At 40.0% G+C, this 17,394-nt stretch overlaps 1 protein-coding gene across 12 annotated transcripts in view; it reads right to left on the bottom strand.

Moving 5' to 3' along the window:
* PUM1 (pumilio RNA binding family member 1) overlaps positions 1-17,394 on the bottom strand; it is a 122,259-nt gene that overhangs the window by 47,985 nt on the left and 56,880 nt on the right. For 10 of the 12 annotated variants that reach the window (XM_046663370.1, XM_046663373.1, XM_046663376.1 and 7 more), the window contains 3 exons: positions 13,092-13,258; positions 10,823-11,093; positions 70-163 (listed from right to left, as the gene is read on the bottom strand). In XM_046663370.1, the coding sequence (XP_046519326.1) occupies positions 70-163; positions 10,823-11,093; positions 13,092-13,258 (532 nt within the window). The remainder of the gene's footprint in view (positions 1-69; positions 164-10,822; positions 11,094-13,091; positions 13,259-17,394) is intronic. The other 2 variants (XM_046663381.1, XM_046663382.1) reach the window with 1 other exon arrangement.

Raw genomic sequence — 17,394 nt, 5'->3', positions numbered from 1 at the left:
CGGGGTTTCAGAGCAGCCAGCTACCCTAACACGGTGGCCGCCCCTATAACAAGGGAGCCACAGACTTACCGATGTGAGGCTGATGAGCAGCTGCCAGAGCATACTGCTGCTGCTGAGCCGCTGTCAGCTGCTGGACGGCAAGCGCGTTGGGCCTCTGGAACAGCTGCGGTAAGAGAAAGCCATGGTGAGGTTAGAGAAACTGTCTCACGAAATAATTTTAAAACCTCTCTGAATAAAAACTTCTCTAACCGCTCGTTTAGGCACGATACTTTAAACAAAAATGTTCTCATGCTCTACTCCCTTACCGTGGTATTGAGAAGCTTCACAGTTCTGCTTTCCCCTCTCTCCCTACTTCAATTCGGTGCACCCCGTTCCCAAGTGCTGACTACTTCATAGGTTACACATCCTCGGAACCAAACATACATATAAATGCCTAACGGCTCTCAACAAACCAGAAAGTTCTGCCTGTCCTGAGGCACAGTGAAAAGTTAAATGTACTACAAGATGACTTACCATGTTGCCCCTACTGCCATTATCTCCCCTCAGTTCTTTCAAGACCCCCACAAACACTTTGAATTAATCCTCACCTGCTCACATTTTGGAAAGGAAAATGGAAAGTACTCATTTCATCCTCTGGCTGCCTCTTCTTGGGAAGATGATATTGAATACCTTCCTCAACTAGTAGCTTATTATACTGAGTAAACTCAACAACTGCCCAACTTTCGGGAGCTCCCGAGTTTCCTAGGATCCCTATCTTCATATGTAGGAAATCAAACAACAGAAACACAGCTGCTATTAACAAAATCTGGATTATGAGTTCAGACTAGCACACTTCTTAGTTCCCAAGAAATGGAAAGGCCTTCAAAGGTCCTGACACTAAGAATATCCCAAGATTCTATCTGAATACAAAGTCAATCATTCTCTCATTCATTCTACAAATATTTATGAAACAAACAATACCTGCTAGGCACTGTGGAAGGAACGGGGGATACAACAGAATAAAACGTTCATACATTTTAGTACGAATAGTATTGGTACAAAGAAAGGGAATGCCGGTGACCTGACTGTGGATTGCCTTGACGTGCCTCCTTCCAAGGAGTCATACTGAAGATTTCTTTATTTGCTGAAATCGGACTGAGAGCACTTACTGAAGGGACCGCCCCAGAAAGGACCTTCAACCTACCTGCTCTTTCTAGAGAACTTTTCAACAGCTCCGCTGACGTCACTAGATGATATATAACAGACACCATGGATCTTGAATTACAAATGCCCTCATAAAGAGACCTGATTGCTTCAGACATTAGGAGATAAAGTCATTCCATCAACTCAACTTAATTATCGTCACAACTGGACTTTCAATGTTATCCTAGGCAGTGGAAAGACTTTATCCCAGGATTTGGCTACTTGATGAGTAGACTGATTTTAAATAACAAAAGGTGAATATTTTGAACATACTTGCCAACTTCACCTTTTACTTCTCTTTCTATACATTCATTTTCCTAAAAGTCAAAGTAAAATTAGGCTTTACTTTTACAGTATGAATGTCAAAAGTTAGCATGTACAGATTTTAAAAATACTTTCGAGTTTTTTATTTTCAAAGGTTAAAGAAAAGAAAAACTCCATTATGATGCTGATAAAAAGATAACACTGGGGCTGGCCCCGTGGCTGAGTGGTTAAGTTCATGCGCTCCGCTGCAGGCGGCCCAGTGTTTCGTTGGTTCAAATCTTGGGCACAGACATGGCATTGCTCATCAAACCACGCTGAGGCAGCATCCCACATGCCACAACTAGAAGGACCCACGACGAAGAATATACAACTATGTACTGGGGGGCTTTGGGGAGAAAAAGGAAAAAATAAAATCTTTAAAATAAGAAAAGATAACACTACTTTTTAGGCACTGATTAAATATCAAGTCTTCCAAAGAAACACTGGAATCTACAGACGATATATCGAGGGGCCGGCCCCTGCGCCGTGGTGCAGTTCAGTGTGCTCCGCTTCGGCGGCCTGGGTTCAGGATTTTGGAACCCCAGATGTGCACCTACATCACTCACTGGCGGCCACGCTGTGGCAGTGACCCACGTATAAAGTGGAGGAAGACTGGCACAGATCTTAGCTCAGGGTTAATCTTCCTTAAGCAAAGGAAAAGAAAAAAAAAAAGAGGAAGACAGGCAACAGGCGTTAGCTCAGGGCAAATCTTCCTCAGTAAAAAAAAAAAAAAAAATCAAAACAATTGCTCACTCCAGGAAGGTGGCCAATCAGTATTATTTGGTAACTGTGATCTTGTGATTTCTGCCAACTTGGTTTCAAATTTCTGTTTTGCCTAAAGGACAGTGTCTTGTTGTATTCCTACCAACAGATGGCAGAACACCCGAGAGGGGCAGCCAGGAGAGAGAAAACAAGTAAAACAGTGGAAAGCTGTTTATAAAATTTTCCCAGGTTGTAAAAATACCTCATAGTTCCACTAAATATCTACTATCTCTTCAACGGGTCTCTGGAATTTTCCTAGCCTAAATCCTTTTGAAATATTTAACATGTCAGACATTGCTCATGCTAGCCTCTTTCCTCTATCCTTCTTTGCTCTGCTGCAAATAAAATAACTCATTTCATTTAACAGACATTTTTTTGAACACCTATTATTAGCTAGGTGCTGTGAGGTGGAGATAGGGAAACAAAGATGGTGTAGTCAGAACACAACTCTTAATGTTATCTTGATTTATTAACCAAAAGCAGTATTCCAAAGCCATTCCACTTAACTTATCCTCGCTTTGTTTTTTTTGTTTTGTTTTGTTTTGTTTTCTTGCTGAGCAAGATTTGCCCTGAGCTAACATCTGTTGCCAATCTTCCTCCACTTGCTTGAGGAAGATTCACCCTGAGCTAACATCTGATACCAGTCTTCCTCTATTTTGTATGTGGGTCACCGCCACAGCATGGCTGCCGGCAAGTGGTGTAGGTCTGAACCTGGGAACCAAACCTGGGCAGCTGAAGTGGAGTGCACCAAACTTAACCACTAGGCCACAGGCCCAGCCCCTTGCTTTGTACGTCTTTAACATTACATGTAACTCGTGTGTATGTGTATTGCATCTGTAAATATACAAACACGTACTGTATGTGAATACCATAAAAGTAATCATTCTGGGGGGTTGGCCCTGTGGCCGAATGTTTAAAGTTTCATGCACTCCACTTTGGTAGCCTGGGTTCACAGGTTCAGATCCCAGGTGCAGACCTACACCACTCATCAAGCCATGCCGTGGCAGTGACTCACATACAAAATAGAGGAAGACTGGCACAGATGTTAGCTCAGGGCTAATTCTCCTCAAGGAAAGAAAGAGGAAAATTGGCAATGGATGTTAGCTCAAGGGCAAATCTTCCTCAGCACCAAAAAAAAAAGTAATCATTCTGCATCACATTAGTTTGTGGCTGTCACCACCATGTTACCACACTTTGAGAGTAGGGACTATTACTTTTAACTAAAACATCCAGGCCCTACAAGAGCTCCCATACATCTTACATTTGAGAGTTGATTAATATCTCAGTGATTATGGTGAACAGAGAAAGAATTATTTCCTTGAGTGCATTTTCCAGTAAACAATTAACAAAAGTAAATTATGTATCTACAGCAGGCAGATTTGATTACAGCATAGATTACAGCAATTCTGGCACATTCTCTTTATGTAAATGGTTCAACAGTAACTGGAAATACAGGGTATTCAAAACAAAATTGGATAATTGGCAAGTAATGGATTCCAAAGGATCCTGAAAAACTCATATTAATGCCATCTGCTGGGCAAAGCACTGAGGTCTGTTAATATTTTCATGATTTTCACAAAGCAAGCCAATAGTAATGGAGACATAATACTGTGAGATTTGGATAAAAATGCTTATTTTAAGGTCAGTATAATGACAAATGTGCCACTACTGATTACAACTTACTTGAGTAAAATTCCTAAGTTGTTCAGGAGACTGAATGCAGGGGAAAATATACCAACTATTTCAAGCTAATCAAGGTTCCTAATAAGCAATACTGAAGGCATTAATTTGGGTACGACATAAGCAAGCTGGTTTGACTCCCTTCTCTGTCACTATATAACCTTACAAAATATACTCTGCAGGACTTTTATTCCAGAAGGAAATCTGGGCAGTCAAAACCACTCAACATACTGACTGACATATAGCTGGCATCTTATAAAATATTACTATTGTTATCAATAATAATTGTTGGCATAAAAACACTGTTGTTGAGTTTTCGGAATCTGGAGGCGTAATATATAAGTATGGGGTTAGCAAAAGTGAAAGCCTACTCCCTCCCAAGAAAATGTACTGCCAGCCCCGGGCTTTTACCAACTTAAAGCAATACACATAGTGGATAGAGGATAAGAGCATAGACTTTGGGGCCAGAAAGGCTGGATTCGTTATCTCAGCTCCAGTGCTAACTTCCTATGTGACACTGGACAAGAGAATCTCTCCATGCCTCATTCTCCTTCTCTCTCTAATGGGGACAATAAAGATACGTCTAACTCAGAAGGCTGCTGTAGATATTAAAATTAATGCACATAAAGCACTTAAAACAGTCCCTTATGTGTGATGTTCTTGCTGATGAATGGGGAGAGCGCCGCCACAGACACACAGCTCTTGCGTGAGTCACCTCTTACGGCTCCTCCTCCAACAAGGCAGCCCCTGATGTGGCAAGCAGAAGGCAAGACTCTCCTGAGACAGTGTTAACATCAAATCCCAGAGAGTTCATGAGCACCAACTGCTGTCAGCAGTTCAGAGATAACAGGGAGAAAAGAAAAATCTTTTGGTTTTTGTTGTTGAGTACTTTTTACAATACACTCCATGCAGAAAAACTATGAATGCAGTTGAATTTGAAGGTCAGACAACTCCATACGGCAAAAGGCTTTGTGTTTCTAGTCCTAGGTCCACGGGAAACAACCTGGAGCCAGAAACCCAAACAAATGTTCACACGGCTTCTTAGCCTACGACCTCCAGGAAGTCTCTTAAGGCTCCGCGTCTTCATTTTCTGATCTGTAAAAATATAACACTTGCCTTACCTCATGGGGCTGTTGTCAGGATTTATACAGAAAAACACTAAAAATATTACATCAATGATGGGACTATAAATTATTAAGAAAAAAGTGTACCTTGGAGCCAGTCCTCAGTACATGAAATTTGTGAAAGTTTGCCACTGTTTCAAGCTTCCAGATCAAAGTCCATTTTTCACCAGGTTATTTAAACAAGTGCAATGGTCAACTAATGATTACAATGACTTTTGGTTTGACAGGTACATACAGAGCATGCTGTCAAATTTGAAAAAAAGAAAAAATTCTTCACATTTCTTTAGCAGATGAAGAATCTGACTCCAAAATAAATGATTTCTAAATAAGGTGAGAAAAACAAAATATATCCTTCCGCCAAGTAAATTACTATCTTTTGAGGAAAAGCATATCATAACATTTTGGCAAAGTCAAGGAACAATAAAGATAAGCTTCAACTGACCAAACGCTAACTAAGGTCAGAAGTCAAACGGTGACTCTACACATGACACTAAGAGAATAATCTTCCTCTCATCTGTAAACTGAAAACAAAAACATTAAATACTTATTTTAAAACCATGCACGCACTTGGCCTCCTAAGAGTGGCATTTAATCACTAACACACTTTTAAAAGCAACGCACGCCAAGTTCCTTTCCCATCTGAGAAGGGCTGTGAAGAAGTGAATATAGTACTTCAATTATGATTTCCAGAGTGTTTTTTCTTTGTTAAAATTCATGCCCAGCAGGTGAGAGTTTTCGTACACCAGTATACAATGTTGTAAAAACATGCTACATTAGGCTATTTTTAGATGAACTGATTCTAAATAAACATCAACAATTAGTCTGATTAATTTATACAAATATTCTGGATTTGTAATATAATGAAACCTAGTGATAATTTTCTAAAATATACTTATATAGAATATTAGAAGAATTAAAATAAAGAATATTACTCAAGGATCATAACACAAAATGGTATGAACACATTATATATGAACTGTTCACTGTATTTTTCAGGATCAAGGAGAAGACAAAGAGAGGAAAGTGAGGAAAAGGGGAGAATACTCCACAGATATCAATGCGCATTTCAAATTACCCTAAATTAGGGGTTCTTAACTCTGGATCTTTGTACTTGGGATAGGCAAAATTATCTTTACTCTCATAAAATGTAGCATGTCCTTCAATTGTGATTGTAGTGAACAAATCAGATTAACATTAGCAATACATCTGTGACCCAAGTGCCAACAGACATCACATATTTTCCCGTTACTTTACAGTTGTTAGACATCTCAAAATCCTGGTTATCCTCATTATGATAGTTAGTACACCTAGTTCTATTTCATGCATCATATGATAAAGAAGCAAATACATCATTATAAATGTGCTGTTAAATATTTTATAGCTATTTTTATTTAATTGGCATCCTCTGTAATCCTACTTACACTACACATTTTAAAACATTATTCTGAGAATTCAATCCAGAGATTTCACCTAACTGCCAAGGGGTTCACGGCACAACAGAGGGAATCGCTGCCCTAAATAAATCTTAGAAAGGTGAAGTTTACGAGTAACCTCACTACCCAAAACCGAAAGTAACCCTAGCTACCATTAAGTTTGTAATCGACTAAATGAAAATTACCTTTTCTATATTTCCAGGCTGCTCTACCTTATGTATCTCAATATAAGCCCATATGAAGTTTTATGAAACCAACTTACTGCACCAAATCAAAGCCCTTATTAAAAAGAAACAGAACACAAGAAGGAACTACTTGTCAATTTCCAAACAAGATCCCCTCATAAAACCACAAATAAAGCTGCCCTATCAATTGTAGCAAATAACTCAAAACTAGAAAAAAATGATAGTCTTTGACACCCATTTAAGAAAACCAAGACAAAACAGCAGAATGTACAGAAAAGTATGTGCCACACTAGATCTCCGGCTCTAGCCTCACAGTCATTAATACTGACTGGGACTCAGGCCTGGCTCTCAAGGCCTCTGTGACCCGGACTCGATAACCAAACGCACCTCTATTTCCCCTTCTCCATGCATCTTCCACTCTTGCCAGCCTAAGACCAGACCACAGTCACGTCCATCTCCATAGCTCTGCTCTCTTAACTGCAGCAATACAGACTCCACTTGTCTTTCAAATCAGGTCCATGCAACCTTGGTCTTCATCAAGCTCTCCCCTGTTCTGGTAGCATTTCTGACCAACAAACTTAGCACTCAGGTCCTCAACTGTTCCACAATTGTTGCATGTATGACAGCTTTACTATGAACACTAGCTCTGTTCACTGTGGGCAGAACCGAAGGTTCCTGGAAGGACACAACAGTCAACAGTTAACTGATTAACATGGATAGAGAAATGTCTAAAGCTGCCGATAAACCAACACTCAGCACAAATATTAAACCATGATAATTAAGTCATTCCGTCTTAAAAATATGTCACTCTCCATAAGGCAGCAAAGTCAGTAAGACACACAACACTATCTGCGAACCTCACAAGTCACCCTTCTTCAACCTCAACTACGCCTGGGATGACTGCTTCTGTACTATCTACTGAATATGCACCTGTTAATTTCTAACTTTAATCCTTCAGGTTTACTATTTCCTCCACTGGAATTTCCATTCTCTTCCTGGTATAAACAAGTCTCTCAAGACACCACTCAAGATCGCCTCTTCCGTAAGTCCGTCCTTCCTGAGAGAACAGAGTACACTCGGGTCTCAGGTTCCTAGGACACGGGCATGAATGGTCGCATCACTTGTCAGTGAGTACTTCCTTACACTATTTAAATAACCAAATAAGTCAGAATAACTAAACTGAGAGCCATGGGGGTCGGGGGGAGCCCATTTCAATCAAGAAGATATTCTTGGCTACAGGTGAGAACAAAAAATGCAAACAGAGGTTATAACCTGCAGTCCACAGATCTGTGATCTCCCTGAAGTTATCCACAACATTCGGTGGGTGCCAAAAGAATTACGTACATTTTTCTGATAAGAGGATCATGGCTTATGATTAGGTGGCAACAGAGGGCCGTGGCCCTAAATGGTTAAATAGCGATCCAGGAGGCAGATTTCCTCAATCTGATACAGGTCTAGTCGTTTGTACGTGGGGCACGAGGTGGCGGACGAGGTCCATAGGACTCGCATGTTAGAATGCATGCTAGGCCTCCAGGAGCAGCCTCCAGACCTCTTAGGAGGCTGGTTTCAAATTTTAGTTTTGAGAAGCATATTAAATACAGGAGATGTTCGAGATATTATAACAGGGATATGGAAAAAGTTCCCTGAAAACTTGGTCTGCTAAAGCGAAGCAGAGGACATAGAGGGGACAAGACCCAGACCTTACTCAAGGAGTTTACAGTTTAACAAGGACTATTAGCAAATAATCATAACACAAGGCAGAATATGGTGACTCCTTTTCTTAAGGAAGCACAATGCACTACAGAGCTCTAAGGAGACAGACATGACAACTTTTTGATTTGGAGATCAAGAAAGGTAACAGCATTGGACCTTGAAGAATGAGAACAATTTAAATTAGTAGAAATGGGAAGGGGTATAAAGTGTGATGAAAAACAAAAGGGTAAGAAAGACTGGAGGGATAAAAACGTAAGAACACCAATCTCCAGTAGAAAAAGGACCTTTCCTTCTTAACAACTACTGGCAAGAGCCTTTGAGAGGTTAAGGGTCTTGAAGATACTTGGAGTCTTGAGGCACTGGGTCCCAGGCAGGCTATCAGGGTGCCGAGTACTAGAATGTGTCAAACAATCTACTCAGCAAAGTAAGAATCAGGGGCCCATGGACTAAAACAACAGTGACCACATCATATGATGGTGGTACATCTTTCTAACAATGCCCCTATGTAGCAGCAACAAACGCGTATAGGAAAAGCCAGAACCCAACAAGAGTTTAACTTTCAAAATAATAACATTCACTTTCAAAAACTGCTGAAATGAGAGACGTGGTGGAAGCACCCCAGGTTTTATAAATCTGAGTGGGTGCTGTTTTTAATGTAATTGTGTTAACTACTTGTGGGTATGCAAAAGTATATTTCTGTCTGAGAATCTAATAATTGTCCAATCTCCCAAAAAACTGGTAAAATTATTCTGAAACCAGAGACCAGTAAATCAAATGAGAATCCCAACTCTGGCTATGAACTAAAGAACAACTAAATGAAAGAGAATCAGATTTTCATCCATAAGAGGTTGAAGACAAACACTTCTTAAATAATAAGCAGAGGATTAAAAAGGGTGAGACTGAGTACAGAAGAACCAAAAATGGCCAGAGTTCTAAGAGCTGCTGGGAAAGTTCAGACAAAGACAGAGCAGAAAGAAACTCAGGTAAAGAAAGAATCGGATAAAACTTCTTAATGTAAGTAGGTTAGAGGACACTAATTAGGAATAGCCTACACTGACAACCTCAATCGAGAGAGAGAAACTACCACATTAACATTCCAAGCTGGACAAGTTGAAATCTACACAGGAATACTGTGTCCCTATATTTGCTGATGTGGCACAAAATATTTTGCAGTCTAATATATCTTCAGCACCTGAAGCGATTTCTGGCTTCACTCAAAACTGCTGTTTTGAGGATTATGTGCAAAGAGGCAAAACAGTGTAAGAAGACTGTTTCACAGAAAGTCCAGTCTTACGAGAGGTGGGCACACCCCCTGGGAACTACAGAAGAACAGTGTGCACTTTTAGTTTACTCTCAACAAAACCTAACACATCCATCTGACACTGAGCGCAGGGCGTGCACATCGCATCATCCCTTAAAGGGATTGCCTTTGGTAAACGTCACCTGGTTAACTTTATTACCCAGTTGTCTATCAATGAAAATGCATTTAAAATCAGCTGTTTATGACAACTAAAGGGACAGTATGCTACAACTGATCTCCAAAGACCACAAGTCAATTTCCTCCCATAGATAGAGAATTTCTCAACTTCAAAACGAGATTTTAACCTTTCAAATCTACAAGTTTTATATTTATGTTCTAGTCCAAAGTTAAAGAGTATCAGAAATTCATGGCCCATCAAACTAATTCCAACAAGGGAGAATTAGTGGAACTTAACAAGTTTAGAAAGCTACCTGCCTCCTTTTATAATTCAGACAGATGATTTTCCTTTTAAAAAAAAATTAAACAGAATGATCAGTAAACCCTAGAGTTAGTCATACCATGCCTTCAAACCCAGAAGGCACATTTACAGTATTTTCCAGGGATTTACGAATAAAACAAAGAGCCAAGTAATTTCACTGTAGATTTTACGTTGAGTGATTTGTGTGTGTGTGTCCTCTAATCAGTCTAACTCTTTCAAACGGTACCAGGTATGTTTGTTATCTGCAGTAACTCACTTAATTACAAGACATGACCAATAAGGCAACCTAGCACTGGGTCCCTGACAGTGGTAACAGAGAGTTTACTATTTTAAAAACAAAACAAAAACCGGTAGCATCACAATCACATTAACCTTCAAAGAGATGAATCTGGCATCCAAGAGGATTGTTACAAGAGGTAACACCACCTCGTCCACTCCCCAGGCCCTGGGGAGAGAGAGGAGCCAAAGGAATTTCACAGAGAGCAGGGTGGTCTCTCGCTAATGACACCTCAGCTTGGGAATGAGCTTCTTGAGGGGATGATACAGAAGCTGTGTAAACCCCCATCACTGCTGGGTTAAGAAGGGCTGGCTATCAACAGCTTAAAATAATGCCACCCTCCTCCCATCCCCCGTTCTTAGTTACTTGAATAATGTGCTGGCTGGAGGGAGAGTAGAGAGAGTGACAGAGACACACACAGTACCTGTTGTTGAGAATTGTAGTCAAAAAGTCCCACAGTTGCTGCTGCTGAGTCCACAGGTACCTGCGTGCCTGAATAATCAAACTGAAGAGGCTCCATGCCCACATGTTCCATGGGGTCCAAGGGGACACTCTGGGACTCCATGTTGGAGAAATCCTCCACAGGCTTGGCACCATTGGTGCTGGTCAGCTGGGCTAAGCCCTCAGAACCATTCTGGTTTGGACCCAGAAGATCCACTTCATTAGCAGAGTTCTGGCAATTACCAGGGGTACGGCTAAACAGAGAAAGTAAAGGGCATTAAATCTTATTTTGAGCGGGGAGGGACACTACAGCAACCCAAGTTTAAGGACAATGTCCTTGACATAGCTTATTATCAACAGTACTTAAAACTTTTTCTACAAAACAACCAGAGACCCCTTATGGTGCTTACATCTTATATCCTATGAAACGACTCTTCTATGGCTGTCTTCCCACCACAACCCTCCCCTTACATTTACATTACCTGCTATTAATTTACAATTTCTTTCACAAATGGGGCCCAGATTTGAGGAACACTGAATGAACTGGAAAAATCACTGCCTGTGGCATCTATGAACCAGAGATCCCAAAATGCTGGTAGTAAAATAAGCCCCCAAAAGCAACATCTACTTTTTAGACATAGAGCCAATGGAAAAAGTAGTTTCTAAAGGGAAATTCTACATCTGAGAATGATCTTGGATTTTTAAAAGAATTTTTATATAGGATAAAAAGAATTTTATGTATTACTGGGTACTACCGGCCAATGCTAAAACTGTCTCCCCTTTTCCCCTTCTAAGAAATCAGAAGACGTAGACCATTACGAAATAGTACAGAATAAATTATCTAGGATATGCCCCTGCTAAGGAGACAACTCTAAAAATGAAAAGTAATGTGAGGATATAATTTATCATCTAAACCAGGACACTCCTAAGAGAGGAAAGGGTACTATTAATAAAATATCCTGAGACACAGGTATAAATGAGCACTGCCCTACGTAACCTGGGCCACATGGCCACCCTACGTAAAAGCAGTGAAGGACTACAGGATCCAAATCAGACTAATATGATATAAAATTACATTCCAGTCAGGGCAGTGTAGCCTGTGACTACATTCCACGCCTTTCACTCCTAAAACAAATCCTGTAACTGGTACAAATTAAAACTATTATTGTGTTCCTTGACACACACACACATGCCCTAACACCACCACCTGCCCCAAAGTTAAATACCACAAAACACAGCAACAGGCTGCTTGAGAGGCTACCCAAACTCATCCGAAAGACTTCAGGTAAATGAGTATTTATTACTCTGTGCCTCATGTTTCTTCCCAAGACTGTAATTCTTTGCACTCACAAGATACAAAAACTAGATTAGGAATACCAAACAATGAACATTGTTCTACAAACGATGATCCAAAGTCTATTTTAATTTTGGCTTTGGTATATATTAAAATAAGATGTGTGTGTGTGTGCGTGCGTGTGTGTGTGTTTAGACACACACATATTAGCTTTAGACTAACACTAAAAGATTAAATTCTCTACCTGTACATCACTGACCAAGGATTTTTAGATTGCTCAAATTATATAACCATCACTAAAGGCTGCCTACATAAATGAAGAATACTTGTCAAATGTGGAAGACAAATATCATTTTAATAGCGCGTGTATTAAAGTATAGGGTAAAGCCTGCAAATCACTCATGACCAGAGACGAAATGAGAGGCATCAACAGGACAAGTCGTCTAAGCTGCATCTCTGGTTCTTCAAAACGAGAAAAAATGATACCTGACCCACCTAGCTCAAAGGGAGCTTATGAGTCCCAAACAAAATAATTCAGAAGTCCTCAAGTGTTTTTCCCTCTACTCTAACATGCCAGAGAGAGATGACACACTTCCATTAGTAACCATGGTTTCTCCCAAGATAGTGACATGGGAGAAACTTGGCGAAAGTCCCAAGGCTCCCAGCCCAGGTGATTTTGATATTGGAGAATCACTGAAATGATCTTTATGGCATCATTCTGGAAATTACATAGCCCTACTCAAATGCAAACCCTACTGATTTGGCAAAGCATTCACAGCTCTTAGAAAATTCCACCTTGCCAGTTAATTTACAATCTTTGTGGTATGGCCTACACTAGACCCAATTCTCAAAAAGGACACATAAGGAGGGAAAAGGAAAACTAAAATCAAAACAAAACTAAATCAAAACAAAAACCCAGAGCCCCCATTCAAAAATCAGAAGCGTAAAACATACAAACCTAAAATCTTTGACGTCTGCGTCAATGCCATTCTGCACTGGTAAACCATTGGTCTTGTCCACCACATCACCCTCCTCCTTCAAATCTCCTAGCTTATCTCCATCAAAGGCACCCTTGTTCTTCTTTTCACCTTTGTCGTTTTCATCACTGTCTGCATCCCTTGGGCCCTGTTTGAAAAATAGCTTCAGCTTCACTAATCATCATCAACTAATAATAGTGGGCAACCACTGTGGACAGCAGACTACACTAGATGCTAATTAGAACAGGCTAGTGTTCATGCCCTTTCAAGACATTACAATCTAATTAACAGACAACACAGAGGCAGGAACACTGCAGAAAGTCTTGCCAAATGGGGGAGACAGACATACATTTATGTTACAGAGTTGAGGACAGTCTTACCAAGCCCAATGTCCCACCACCCAATTTTTTTCCTTTCTATCCAAGGCCCAGCCACAACTTTCTCTCTTGCTCCTACTTCTCTACTCTCAAATCTAACTATATACAATACAATGACTCTTAATAAGCCCCAGGTATGGAAGCTAACAGTATAGTTGGAAAGTGTTAAGCCTACAGAAAGAAATTTCCTACTTCACCACTGCCTATATGAGCGCTTCCCTTGCTTGCGAATATTGAGCTAAGTGTGGTCTGACATCATTCTAATTAGATTATCTATACTTTATCTTGAGATATATATATCTTGCCAATTTGCACCACCCACCACCCCAGTTCCACCCTATGTCTCAGAGCTTATTGCATCAATAATTCACAATCATCCTTAACTTTAACTTTTTTAATCCTTCAAAACATGTTAAATCTAACTGAAATTCACCAAGAGTATTCTAAATGTTTACCTGTTGCCTTCCACTACCTGCTCGTCACATACCAGATTATCTTGAGACTACATGGGAGCATGTTAAGTCGAATCAGTGATGCAACAGAATTCATCTCTGAAGTGTTTCAAACTACAAAGATTGAAAGACTGGACCTAAAAGAACTGATGTGGTGCCAAGTATGTTGATGTCCTGTCTTCTAAGGAAATTAAGTCTGTCTCCTCTTACCCACAACACATAAAGCAAATGTGCCTTGATTTCCAAAAGGAAAAGATTTGGTATAGCGACTTGACATCGCACAGAGAGCTTTGGAGAATCTGATCAAAGGGCAAGTAACCTTTGGTTTTGTAAAACTAAAGAGAGGCAACCTTACTTGTCCCCACAACTGGTTTCTGGTTTAAGAAAGAAACAAATACGTTGGACCAAATTAAAGCTCCTGGAAAAGGGCAAGATCCAATCAGAAGAAGGCGAGAACTGCTGCACAGCATCTCCAGTCACCACAACCAAATTTCATTGGGGGGGAATCAATAATGGACAGTGGAGCAGCAGACGCTCAGCTGTGAGTGTGCAGGCCGGCAAATGCACAATAGATGCTCTCACAGTAGTTTTTAGAGATCTCTGGCCAAGAAAGGGTGACTCGCGGACCTTCACATTCTTAGACCTTTCAATTACCACTCCAGAGTCCATTTTACTTTCAAAATCATTCCCCATTCAAATGTAACACAGAAAAAGAACTACCTCATGGCTAATATGAACAAAGAAACACATACGAGAAGGAACTTAGAAAGGATGTACAACTCAGTTTCATGTGGCATCTAGATGGTAAACTACAGGGCTGGCAGCCATGAGACGTGACTTTCAGAGTAGAATCTTGAAAGCATAAGACTGTTTTTGGTTCAAAAGAAGTGAATGATAGCCAATTAAGCATCACACCGAGACCCCAAAGCAGAGATGGGAATAGGACAGGATTCTAAAGACAGAAAGGGCTTTCAAAATGTCCAGAGACAATAGCTTCCTCCTACCGCAAAAGTAAAACTGACAGAAGCAGTATATTCATTTTCCTATCCCTGGCAGAAGTTCAAAAAATATGATGATGAAAATTGAAATGCCAAACAAAAATCCTGCAAAACTGAACTGCTAAAATAAGAAAGATCCTCCCACTGTCTTTATCAACCAGGAGGTGGTGATGTGGTCTAGACAACAAACAACGCTACCTGAATTAGATACCATTAACGTCAATAACAGAGTATTAAAAGGACCATCCACGAATACACCTAAGTAATCTTCCACAAATCTACAAATCAAGTCACTGGCTAGGAGGAGCAGATCAGCCCCAATTTTTCACAAGGAGTTCAAAAGGTCTGCAGGCAAAAACGGGAAGGAAATGGGATAAAGTAGTAGTAGGAAGTTTCACCAACAAGCAAGAAATCTGGTGACAGGGGAGACTCACTTTCCAAATCAACTCTCTGCATTATCCTTCCTCAGTGACCCTTTACAAGGGCTTGCTGAGAAGATGCTCAGCCTGTCTGTAAGCCGATTACTCTGGCCTGAAAACTTGGCCACTGATACTTACCTTCTCAATTATACTGCCAAGGGCTAGATTTTCAAAAATATCCCTGAAATAGGCTGTTTGTCACTAATATTGTACAGAACATTCATGTAAAATAAAGCTACCAATTTTCTACTCTGAATAGGTTATTAATGCCTCAGCAGAATAGTAGGTTTCTTCTATTCAAAGGTGGGAGACCAAAGGAGGCTTCCATTTCTTGATCTGGATAGTTACAAGGGTGTATTCATTTTGTAGAAATTCATGAAGATCAACATTTATGACGAACACTTTTCTGTATATGTCATATTTTAATTAAAAGTTTACTTAAGAGAAAAAACTTCAGCAAATCAACAACAGCCCTAAATAAAAACAGGTGACATGAAATCTGATTTCTGAATGACACCAAGAGTACAAGCGGGAAACCACTCTGTCAAAAGTCTGTTATTAAAAGACAATACAGGGTTCAGGATCATAAAAATGGTCTCTTAGAAATGTGAAGACCCTAAAGAGAGAAGAATAGGAGAATAAATGGTTGGTACATTTTATGGGATTTTAATTTTTTTAATTTATTTACTTTTTAGTGAGGAAGATTTGCCCTGAGCTAATATCTGTGCCAATCTTCCTCTATTTTGTATGTGGGATGCCACCACAGCATGGCTTGATGAGCAGTATATAGGTGCGCGTTCAGGATCCAAACCTGCAAACCCTGGGATGCCGAAGCGGAGCGTGCAAACTTAACCACTATACCACCGGGCCGGCCCCTAAAACCTTTTTAATATAAGGTAAGTTATCTGTATCTATGTGGTCTTTAAGAAAGTACTAACTCAGATTGCACAGAACCTACTTTCTCAACTGCTAACACTTACTGGTCACAGGACTTTAGACAGGTCATTAAACCTGAGTCTTACTTTTCTCCTCTATAAAACAGGGATAATTTTGTTTAAAACAGAGCAGTTATGAATATCAATGAAATGATGCATATGCTAAAGTATAAATCATTTTATACAAATATAATATATTAGTAAAAGCTATGCACTGAGATGGATAATGGTAACATGATCTGTACTATCAAGTTTGAAAATCTTAAAAGCCTCAATTAAATGGTTTAACTCTAATGTAACTGTACAGCCAATCTGGCCCTTCCAGGGACACCGTCATTTTCACAATGCAGTGGCTCTACGATCAGTGTCAAGTATCACAATCTTTTTAAAATTTACAAGTGTCTGGGCTTGCTCCCAGAGGTTCTGATTTGATTGTCTGTAGAGGCTCCCACAAATGTTATAAAAAGCTTCTCCTCCGGTAACTCCAATAAGCACTCACAAGTGAGAACCACTGTAATTAAGTCCAATGGAAGCATCATAAAGGCAGGGTTTAGGTTTTGCTTTAGTCACACAGCACCTAGTACATAATAGTACTGAAAAAGTTTATTAGCTAAATGAAAGAAAAAACAAAGAAGGATTAATAGCATCTTTTTATTGTGGTCTTGGTCTTCCTTTAGATGAATGTTAACCCAAACCTGTAGAACTGAAATACAGGCAGTGTGTGCTGAAAATGCAAGTTGCCACGCTCAGTTAAAACCTCAAGAGCGGGACAAGAAAGGTTCTGGGAGACCCCAAATCTACAAAGAGGGGGAGGAATATGTTACACTGCTAGATACGGAAGAACGGAGGGAAGAGCAGGCAGATCCTGAGGAACCGCACACTGTGCAGATCAGCGTCAACCCATTTATGGCTCAGCTTCCCCAAAGCCTCACATAACAGGAGGAACAGTTCAGAAAATATCTATTAATTCTGAATGAAGTCAGAGAAATGAGAATTTAATTTCTCCTCTTATTGCATGATCTTAGCACAAAGCTCCACATGGCAGAAGTCACATTCAATGAGATTAGTAATTTTCCTCCCTTCTTTCTAAAAAGGAATATTCT

Source organism: Equus quagga, chromosome 5 (assembly GCF_021613505.1).
Source record: "Equus quagga isolate Etosha38 chromosome 5, UCLA_HA_Equagga_1.0, whole genome shotgun sequence".
NCBI classification, from domain to species: Eukaryota; Metazoa; Chordata; class Mammalia; order Perissodactyla; family Equidae; genus Equus; species Equus quagga.
The sequence above is the reverse complement of the archived record's forward strand: the minus strand, read 5'-3'. Positions and strand labels throughout refer to the sequence as shown.